Source organism: Anopheles coustani, chromosome 3 (assembly GCF_943734705.1).
Source record: "Anopheles coustani chromosome 3, idAnoCousDA_361_x.2, whole genome shotgun sequence".
NCBI lineage: Eukaryota > Metazoa > Arthropoda > Insecta > Diptera > Culicidae > Anopheles > Anopheles coustani.
Genome location: NC_071288.1, coordinates 84,542,994 through 84,554,046, shown reverse-complemented (window position 1 = coordinate 84,554,046; position 11,053 = coordinate 84,542,994). Strand labels below are relative to the sequence as shown.

The 11,053-nt window shown below is 45.1% G+C and overlaps 2 protein-coding genes across 2 annotated transcripts; both read left to right on the top strand.

The window, feature by feature from the left end:
- The first annotated feature begins 3,590 nt into the window (after positions 1–3,590).
- Positions 3,591–5,643, top strand: LOC131268169 (peroxidase-like). Its single transcript, XM_058270798.1, has 2 exons — positions 3,591–4,870; positions 4,956–5,643. The coding sequence occupies exons 1-2, from the start codon at positions 3,591–3,593 to the stop codon at positions 5,641–5,643; spliced, it is 1,968 nt and encodes a 655-aa protein (XP_058126781.1).
- Positions 5,644–8,038: 2,395 nt separating this feature from the next.
- On the top strand, positions 8,039–8,683 carry LOC131268153 (craniofacial development protein 2-like). Its single transcript, XM_058270797.1, has one exon. It carries the CDS (start codon positions 8,039–8,041, stop codon positions 8,681–8,683), a length of 645 nt encoding a protein of 214 aa, XP_058126780.1.
- Positions 8,684–11,053: the final 2,370 nt, after the last annotated feature.

Here is an 11,053-nt window from a genome sequence, read left to right as displayed (position 1 = left end):
CACCATTTCGTAACCATTCCGTTGCGACACCAAAAATCGTGATTGCGGTGGGGGCTTGTAAATCCAAACGCCACTCCCACCCCTCAAGATTGATCCATGGTGTCGATCGATTGGAAAAGAGAGCAAAAGAAACCAGTCTACACGTGCAATGTAGTGGGTCATTGCATTCGCATCATATGGAGCAGAAAGCTTTACTATGCCTTTTACAACCATCCCACAGAAGGGAACTATCGCCATCGGAACAGCTTTCTTGATCCCCATTTCTTTCATATTACTTTAATATTCGTATCCATCGAAATAGTTTACAGAACAAACAAGAAGAATAAATGCAACATATTTAGATGCGTTGCATAGTTTACCCACTCCAAAAGAGTTTCCATATAAATATTTTAACATTTCTTATACCATACAACACTGGTCTGGCAGACCTGGGAGGAAAAGCAAGTCACCTTTCAAAGACTCCACCAATATTTCAAGCTTAGCTTGGGAACTCCCTAACCCATCCGACGGTTCTTCCATTGGATGCTGTTTTCTCCGACAATCCTTTCGACCGGTATAGAATGCAATTTTCAACCACATCCACGGCAATCTGTATCGCAATTACTACACATTCTCACCTTGGTACACACTTTTCTTTTGCTCCACTATGCTGACGGTCACAACAGTAGTTCTATCAAAAACAGAGTACTAGGCACACAAATAACACTTCCACTATTGCACAACGGACGTGGGACGGAACCAGGAAGCCCGGTGTCCCGTTTTCCAACGAAATTGAACGGCACAATTTCACCGTGGAGAGAAAATTAGTAACTTTTTCCACTTGAAAACAAGAAATGAATGCCAGGTTGGAACTTTCTAGTGTTGGCAGAATCGGGATTCGGAAGATTCGAAGATTCGATCCCTAGACGGATTCTAAAGATTCGAATCCCATCTGACGGATCTGAAGATTTGATTCGATTGGGATTCGAATCAAATTTGATTTGTTTGGGACTTGATTCCCCGGCGGCGGAAAATCGTTAACCGTTAGAGCCACGCTACACGAGCCGCAAACTCAAAAACTTTGCGGCGCAAAGAGGGGAACAGCCGAAAAGTTTACGTCAGAAACTTTTCAGCTCCGTGAGCTAAAAACTGCACCTGCAAAGTTTTTGGCGGCTAACCGCAAACTCAAATGCGCCGGAAAAAGAAGATGAAAAAGAAGTAAATGTAAACATAACAAATCTCAAAAACAAAATAAACGAACATATGGTGATAAATTTACGTGTTTATTTTGCAGCTACAGTAATATTTTGTCATTTTATAGCTAGAATATCAATTATAAATTCACTATAGATCAAGGGTCGGCAAAGTCCGGCCCATCAACTGATTTTATCCAAAAGTTTCAAAAAGTTTAATGATAAAATGATAAAGTTTTAAATATTTTATACTATCACTTTTTATGTAAATTAAGAACATCAAAATCTTCCTTCTTCATGCGTAGAAAGTTAATTATAGTTTCATTTGCTTGCTCTGCTACAGTATTGTCCAGCAAACGGTTGGGTTGTTGCATGTTTTGGGTACTCAACTCGATGACCCGCGATAGGGTAGTTAGCCACACTTTACTCATCAACAGATTATCCATCTTTTACTTTTTGTGTGAATTGAAATAAGATCTTGTTTGCTTTGAAGGAAGATTTTTGAGTTTGAGTTTGGAATATCAAAAACCAAAACAGCAGAGAATGACGCGTGCATAGACTGTCAGGAACTTTGCGCTTGCATTGACTGCCGACAGAATTGATACCGCAAAACGCGGCTACACGAACCGCAAAGGTTTTGACGTAAACTTATATGCTTAGTTTACACGAGGCGCAAAACTCTGAAAACAAAGGCAAAAATGCCATTTTGTCTGTCACTTTTTTTCGCTTCGTGTAGACGTTCCTGTTCGTAAGCCGATGCAGATGTAATGCTTGGTCTACACGAAGCGCAAAGCAAGCTTTGCAAACGGAAAAATGCTGTGAGTTAGCGGTAAAATGCTGTCAGTTAGTCAGTCAACTGTCAAAGTAAGCGAAAATCTGTTTATCGGTCGGTGAGTGAAAAATAGATTTGCGCACCTGGTATAGAATCCCGGTGGATGGAAAATAGTTGTTTGTGATGATGTACAGTGGTTGCTGATAAGATTTTGGTGTTCACAATACCTCTGTGCTGTTTTTTTACAATTAAACAATCAAATCAACATTGCGTGTAGCGGGGCTCTAATAAGGGCATTACCCGTTCAACCACCTACCCGCGTAGTTTTTGGAATTTTTTTTTTTTTTTTTGGATAGTTCCATCGGAACTGAAATAAAACAGTTCCCCCTGGGAGCGGATAGCGATAGCGATCCTGATGGTGCTGGGGACCATTCACAGAATCGATTTAGCCTTTGAATCAACCATTGATTGTCCAATTGTTACTACGTAAGCACGCATCATGTGACGGATTGGGATTCGGATTCGAAGATCCGGATGTGAAAATGGATTTGAATCGAAAGATTCGAACCCCAGTAGAGATTCAGTTTCCCCATCACTGTTGCTGTAACATTGATGGTACCCGGTGAAAATACTCCACCACTTTTCTCCAATTGATAACTGTGCCGCTGTAAAACCTTGGCTTTTAACATCAATTTTGCATACAACACGACGCAACGAACCTTTCCCGCGCGGAGTTATTTAAAAATCAGTGCAAAGGATCAGCTGATCAGTCCTAGGACTTCGAGTAGGCCAATATTTAAAACTTAAACATTATTTAGATGGGAAATGTACCAAAGACTGCAATGGACGCTTAAAGTGGGCGCTACGAGAAGCCTCAAGGCCTCTTTCGTAAAATGCTATTCACAGTAATAGCGTTTTGGTAGGAACACTTTTCATATTCCACTAAGCTTAGTTTGAACATAGGAAATGTAAATGTAAATGATGTCGCATTTTTGATAATTTTGGCAATAATATCACACATATTTTTGGCATTGGATCCGGTGAATAACATTTCTAAAAACAGAAATCAGTCTGGAAAACCGCAAAACATGTTACGCAAAACCAAATCAACTGTTTAAACATCGCCATTCCATACAATCCGAATGGCCAAGGACACTGGCGCCTGTGGCATCGCTGAAGACCCTCCGCTATAGCTCTGTTCTTGAAAGAAGGAGTATAAAAACAAAGCAGCAACACGCCGTGCAAATTTTTAAACTGTGTTAGTAAGGAGAAACCCCGTAATCAACATTGTATTTAATCCAGACGTTTTGTGAAAATCTGTACAGTATCAGTTAACCTTAAGAGGTCTACACATCGGGCTTAAAAATGCCACGACTAAGGTTATTCGTAAGTATCACTTATAGGTTGGCTAACGACAGATTTTATTCTAATTTTTTTTTCATCTACAGCTATTCAGTTTTACTTTATTAATAGTGATAACAACTTGTAATGCCTATGGTACAAATACCACTTTATCACCGCCGTCTACTACAAAGGCATCATCCACATCAGGGCCTGCTGTAACAACTGCAAAACCTGCCTCCACTACTTCGGCACCTTTAACAAGTACGAGACTTGCTTCCACTACCCAATCTTCAGGCACTACTATGAGTCCTGCTTCCACTACAAAATCTTCAGGCACCACTATAAGACCTGCTTCCTCTACAGCACCTCCTGGATCCACTACAAGACCTGCCTCCACCACAGCACCTTCTGGCTCCACTACAAGACCTGCCTCTACTACAGCACCTTCTGGCTCTACCACAGCACCTTCTGGCTCCACTACAAGACCGGCCTCCACTACAGCACCTTCTGGCTCCACTACAAGATCGTCTGCCGGCTCGACTTCTGCCACGCCCACTGCGACGACATCGAGCGGATCAGGAGGAACAACCCCGTCTGGTGGTGGCTGTGCACGGTCGAAATATCGTACAATAGATTCCAGTTGTGCCAGCGCCAACAACCCATTCTGGGGTAGTGCTGGCCAGCCTTATGGTAGGCTGCTACCACCAAATTATGTAGACGGTATCTCTCGCCCGGCATTATTGTCAAACGGAAGTGAATACGTCAGTGCCAGGACCATCTCCTTTACTGTGTTCTCGTTAGACGAAACCCCGGATCCATCGAACACATTGTTGAACATTTTCTTCCTTAATGCGATCGGTAGCGATCTAAGCCAACCAGCTGGATTGAACGATGTGGTGTCGTGCTGTGCCGCTGGACAGTTAGTACCTGATCCCCCTAGTCGATGCTTTCCGGTAAACGTTCCCACGGATGATCCCATCTATGGCTGGTTTAACATAACGTGTCTCAATTATGTACGGGCATCTACAGCCCCTGGTCAACCAGGCCAGGCGTTACAGCAGATCAACGAAGCGAGCAGCTTTATCGATCTATCTTTCGTATATGGTACGAGTTTGGAACAGAGTAACAGTTTGCGCACGCTCTCGGGAGGCCGATTAAAGGCAGTGCGGCGCAATGGAGTCGAATGGCCTGTAATCGATCCGGCCGGATGCACGTGGGCCGATGTTTGCTATCTGGTTGCGGACAGGCGTAGCTATCAGACCCCAATGTCCGCAACCGTACACTTGCTGTTTCTTCGGGAACACAATCGTCTAGCCAACCAGCTGAAAGTGAACAATCCTACTTGGAGTGACGAAACTATTTTTCAAGAGGCAAGGCGTATCAATATAGCCCAGTACCAGTACATTGTCTACTACGAATACCTGCCACGTGTTTTGGGCCGGGAGAACATGCTTAGCAAAGGTTTAATAATCGAAGGTACCGGTTTCTCGTCCGATTACAGTTCCTTCAGAAATCCTTCTGCACTAGCCGAGTTTAGTGTGGTGCAAGCATTTATGCAATCGTCTGTGACTGGCGGTATAAAGTAAGTTAGCTTACGCAAGTTTGTGGCAACACAGGATACTATTTACTTACTTCCTAACACAATCTATTTTTATTTTCTTTGGCAGCTTCTACATGAACGATACCGTACAGTCGGCGCGATTAAGCGACTTGGCCGGCAACCTAGGTTCCCTCGAAACGACATTTGAATGGTTCTTTGCAGGATTAATAAAACAGCAGGCTGCACTAGTGGACACAAGCTTCAGCATTGAATTGAAAAACTTCATGTACCGCGGAACTGCCAGCGTAGGACAGGATTTGGTTGCCCTGAACATACAACAGATGCGTGATTTCGGTTTTGCGCGATATAACGACTACCGGCTACGTTGCGGTTTGGGTCGGTTAGCCACGTGGGAAGCGTACAATGCAACGCAGAAGGCACCGTGCATCAAAACGATCGCGCGGCTCCAATCGCTATACGGGACCGTTGACGATCTCGACGTGTTCGTGGGTGGTGCATTTGAGGATCCCCTGCCCGGATCGTTGCTAGGCCCCACGTTTTCCTGCCTATTCCAGGAACAGGTTCTCGCAGCACGTACTGGTGATCGATATTTCTTCGAGCTTGGAGGTCAGGACGGAAGCTTCACTGCCGCCCAGTTGGCAGAAATTCGAAAGATAAAACTGTCCAAGCTGATGTGCAATTCGTTCCCGACGACGTTGAATATACAGGCGGATGTATTGAGTCCCATCTCTGATACGAACCCGGTGGTGGCATGCAGTAGTCTTCCTGGCGTTAATCTTAACTTTTTTGTATGAACTTAGTAAATTACTACAAAATAAAATAACGAATAAAATTAGAAAGTGTTTTTACACTGCTTCTTGTTTTCCACAAACGCATTATTGGCAGAAATAACAGTGCATTCCTGTATTAGAATTTTTTATTTTTTTAAATAAAAGCATTTCCAAATAACCCGTCGATTGATGTATCAGCTGCCTTTCTAGAGTTTAATAAAACAAGGATAAAGCGTTCGTCGAACGACCGTCATGAAGGTCAAACGTGTTTATCCATCCGTCTATACACACATGGAATGGTATGAGGAAAGTTTATTACTCCTATTTTTATGTTTGACGCTCCACAAACAATGAAACCATCTGTTTAAAGATAAGGTGTCCTCCATGCAATTGCAGCTCTCACTCGAAGCAAAATGATGCAATCGTAAATGTACATCAGGTATGAATCATTGGCCCAGTTAAAAAATTAGGTCCTCTTGAAGTTACTAAAACTTTTAACTATTTATTCCGTACTTAAACCTTGAACATCTTTACTATAGTATAATAGAATTAAAATTTATGTACTCCTTTCTCGGCGGTGGCACAGTTCAAAAGAAAGCCTTTCTCCCCGCAACACCGAGAAAGACTGCACTTCTGACTACTCTTTCTCTCACTTTTAGTACTTTAGGTTAATTAGGTCAACGTGCGCCGACCGAAAATCTGCTTCGCGTCGATCAGCTGATCGGTGCTCTCGATTCCCTATCAACAATATTCATGTCCCAGGAACTTTCTTAGTGGGTAGGAATCCCACACTACCCATTCTTTTATGAGAGTGGGTATCTTGATCGGGGATAACACTTCCTCCCGAACCAAAATTCTCACTTTTCACAAACAGACCCAACGCGTTGTTTCGAATTTGGGGAATAATGTTTCAATTCACAATTTAGAAAAAAAGGAGGAGGAAGAATAAATGAAACCATCCCTAGATGTATGGAACACTAGTTAATTCGTAATCCGGGTATTTGGTTGATTCCATTGATTTGATGGCCATTGATTTGATGATTAAATACACAAACTTTGTTATAGTTTCAAGAACACCTTCATATCAACCACTAAAAATTCAGGCGAGAATAATGTACACATCCAACGTTTGTTTTGTATCAGTCAAGTCTTAAGTAGGTATTATAAACGTAAGAACTGTAGTCCGCTAGCCTCTGTTTTCGTCGCTATCAAAGTCCCGTTTGGTGACGAAAACCGGGGCCAGCCCATATTACTTTTTATATAAACAAAAAGTTTTTAGCAATGAATCCGCACGAACTGAAACAAAACTGTACAAACGCACAGCGTACCACTTTTATTGAGGGAAATTATGACATTCTTTTTTCAACAAAACTTTACATCAAGTAGTCTAATTACGGAAAATGTAGCACGAGCTCCAGACTACAGCGCAGCCCAAACAATTTGTTGAGTTTTGACGAAGTAATGTATGATATTTGTTTCTTCTTCTTCTTCTTGGCGTAACGACCTCTTGGTCAGGCCTGCCCGTTAAGGGCTTACGAGACTTGTTTCCCTGTTGTACGTGGATAGTCAGTCCTCTCGTACAGGGGAGGGTCCGGTCTCGGTTGGGATTCGAACCCACGCCGTCGAGGTGGTGAGCCCGGCGCTCATGGGCCGATTTTCTAACAGGCGCTACCGCTCGGCTGTCGCGGACCCCCGCGATATGGATATTTGTTAAGCTATGTATTTTATGCAACCTGAGTGAGTTTGGCGCTTCTACATTTGAAATTCACTAAGAAAACTAACTAAAACAGACAACATTTGCATTTGTGAAGAGTAGAAATAAGTAGTACAACGAAAAATCCGATGTTTTGTGGAGAATATTTGAGGACGGAAACGCCACTCTTCTCGACGCTGACTCATACAAAAGGTAAACAACACTTTGAAAAAAGCGAAAAAAATGGCTGGCCGTCTCGACGATCCAAAACGACGCCACCTGGGTGTCGAGACGATGCGCGGAAATGAAACGACGCGGCTAGCCATTTTTGCGGTCTGTAAATGGGGTAGGATCCGACGCCTCCTGAAGGCTACATAGGCTCTCCTACCCAACTCCTATTCTGATATATCCAAGCCATACAGACCGTTTAATGTAGCCCCGCTTATTCGAGCTTGGGTAAACGGGTCCAATCCCACCCCCTTGGGAGGATGGGGTTGCTTGGCTAAGGTAGAAGGGGGGTGAGCAGTCCGGGTTGCCGGGCTGCTTGAACGCCTGGGGGGCAACCAGGCGCAACCAAAGCTGCCACTGGGTCGCAGGGCCAGTCACCTGGCCTCAGTACCTCCGACTACAGAAAGACGAACGAATATACGGAACGGATTCAACGGTAACGGACCTATGCAACGCCCCCGGACAACGATTAAAATGGGCTCATGGAACGTACGCACAATGTATAGAACCGGAGCCTTGAAACAATTGGACGAAGAACTAGCCAAGCTAAACATGGACCTCGTCGCACTACAAGAGATACGCTGGCTAGGTAGTGGTGTGCAGAATAGGCGTGGCAGTAGCTACGACATCTACTATAGCTGCCACGACCGCCACCACATGCTCGGCACGGGCTTCGCCGTAGGTCAACGCGCGAAGTCCGCAGTCATTGATTTCAAGGCTATAAACGATAGGCTATGCTACCTGCGCATGCGAGGCAAATTTTATAATATAAGCCTCATTAACGTTCATGCCCCTACCGAAGACAAAGATGAAGAGGAGAAGGACCTGTTTTACGGCCGCCTCGCGAAACTCTATGAAAGTTGCCCCAGGTATGACCTCAAAATCATCCTGGGGGACTTCAATGCAAAAGTCGGTAGGGAGTCGATGTACCGCCAGTACATCGGAACCCACAGTCTACACGAGCACAGTAATGAAAACGGTAGTAGATTGGTCCAGTTCGCAGCAGCGAGCAATCTGGTCATCGGAAGTACCAAGTTTGCGCGACGGGACATCCATAAAATCACGTGGGTATCCCCGGATGGAGCCACTTCCAACCAGATCGACCACGTGTTGATAAATCACCGCCACAATCGAGTCTGTTAAACGTCAGAACTTATAGAGGGGCCAACATCGATTCTGATCATTACCTGGTTGGCTTAATGATAAGATGCAGGATCGCCTGCCCACGAGCCAATGTGGGTAGAAACAACACGCAGACACGATACAACACGGACTCTCTTAAGGACAGTCGAGTCCAACTCTCCTACCAGGGAGCCATAGATGAGTCTCTACTACTGCAACAAGGAGAAACAGATACGAGCGTTAGATGGGATGCTCTAAAAACAACGATCACGAACTGTGCCAAAAAACATTTTAGGAGAACGTCGTGGCAACACCAGATCTGGCTGGTGCGACGAGGAGGGTAGAATTGTGAATGAACGCAAAAACTGCGCATACCGAGCAATGCAGCAGATACAAAGAACACGGGCATGCGCAGAAGAATATCACCGGTTCAGACGTGAAGAGAAACGAGTTTTCAAGCGGAAAAAGCAACTGTGTGAGGACGCTAAAATGCGAAAACTCGAGGAAACCAGAGTGCGTTACGGACCCACAAGACAGTTTTACCAAGCGATAGCAAGCCACCGAAGCACCTTTACTCCGAAGGTGACCTGCTGTCGCAGCAAGGATGGAGATCTGGTCAGCAACCAGCCAGAGGTCCTCTCGCGGTGGGCTCAGTACTTCGATGAATTACTAAATGATCAGTTTAACGAGCAGCTGGAGGCTTCACCAGCAGATGCTTCAGCCACCTAGCATTGAAGAAACACGAAAGGCTATCCGTCGCCTCAAGAACAATAAGTCGCCTGGCACGGACGGAATAACAGCCGAACTGATCAAAAACGGAGGCGCAAATCTAGAGAACGGAATTCATCGACTGATATCTGAGAAATGGGATAGCGAATCGATGCCTTGTGATTGGAATCTTGGTATCATTTACCCCATATACAAAAAGGGAGATAAGTTAGACTGCAGTAACTACAGGGGTATTACGGTGTTGAATACTGCCTACAAAATATTTTCCCTCGTTCTTCAAGAACGACTTGACCCATACGCTGAAGAGATAGTAGGAAACTATCAGAGGGGATTCCGAAGAGGGAGATCAACCACTGATCAGATCTTCACCATGCGGCAAGCCTTGGAGAAGATGGCAGAGTACCAACAAAACACTTTCCATCTCTTCATTGACTTTAAAGCCGCATATGATAGCATAGCCAGGGTAAAACTGTATCAAGCCATGAGCTCATTTGGAATCCCGGCTAAATTAATCAGACTTGTAAGAATGACCATGACCAACGTCACTTGTCAGGTGAAGGTGGATGGAAAACTCTCAAGTTCCTTTGCTACCACCAAGGGACTGCGCCAAGGGGATGGCCTTGCCTGCATACTCTTCAACCTAGCGCTAGAGAGGGCCATCCGAGACTCGGAGGTGGAAACTTCGGGGACCATCTTCTATAAGTCAATCCAGATCCTGGCATACGCTGATGACATTGATATTATTGGTAGAAGACTCTCCTATGTAGCAGAAGCATACCAAAGGAACGAACAAGCGGCGAATAACCTCGGACTGCAGATAAACGAGGGAAAAACCAAGATGATGGTGGCACCATCAGCGGCCCTGCCAACAATTGCCGAAAGCCTACGCGGGACGTACAAGTAGGTGAACGCACTTTTGAAGTCGTCCAAAATTTCACCTATCTTGGGTCAAAGGTCAGCACCGACAACAACATTGAAGATGAAATTCGCGCTAGGGTGCTGGCAGCCAACCGGTCATATTACAGTCTGAGAAATCTCTTCCACTCACGATACCTGTCAAGACAGTCGAAGCTGGGACTATACCGGACATACATAGTACCAGTGCTCACATACGCCTCCGAGACATGGACTCTGTCCAAATCTGACGAAACCCTCTTAGCCGTGTTCGAGAGGAAGATGCTCAGGAGGATTTTTGGCCCCGTATGTGAGGAGGGACAATGGAGGAGCTGATATAATGACGAGCTCTACGAGCTGTACGGTGACCTCACTGTCGTACAGCGAATTAGACTCGCCAGGCTCCGGTGGGCTGGTCATGTCATTAGAATGGCACCGGACGACCCAGCCCGTAAAGTCCTCTTAGGCTGTCCCCAAGGACAGAGGAGGCGTGGTAGGCCTAAATTGATGTGGAAGGATGGCGTAGACGAAGCCGCCAATAAAGCCGGGATACGGAATTGGACCAACGTGGCGAGCGACCGTGAGCGGTTTCGGATGGAGCTTCGTCAGGCCAAGACCGCTCAGCAGTTGTAGCGCCACATAAGTAAGTAAGTAAGCCATTTTTGCGCTTTTTTCAAAGGTGTTGTTTACCTTTTGTATGGGACCGCGCCGAGAAATCTGACAGTTTGTATCGTTTCCGTCCTCCCAATTGTAATACATACCCTTCTT

What these genes read in the sequence shown, in the direction of transcription:
- LOC131268169 (XM_058270798.1), top strand. Translation starts at nt 3,591, where the DNA reads ATGAGTCCTGCTTCCACTACAAAATCTTCAGGCACCACTATAAGACCT. An exon ending in TCTGTGACTGGCGGTATAAA is followed by an intron (nt 4,871 to 4,955) that starts GTAAGTTAGCTT and finishes TTTCTTTGGCAG; the next exon opens with CTTCTACATGAACGATACCG.
- LOC131268153 (XM_058270797.1), top strand. Translation starts at nt 8,039, where the DNA reads ATGTATAGAACCGGAGCCTTGAAACAATTGGACGAAGAACTAGCCAAG.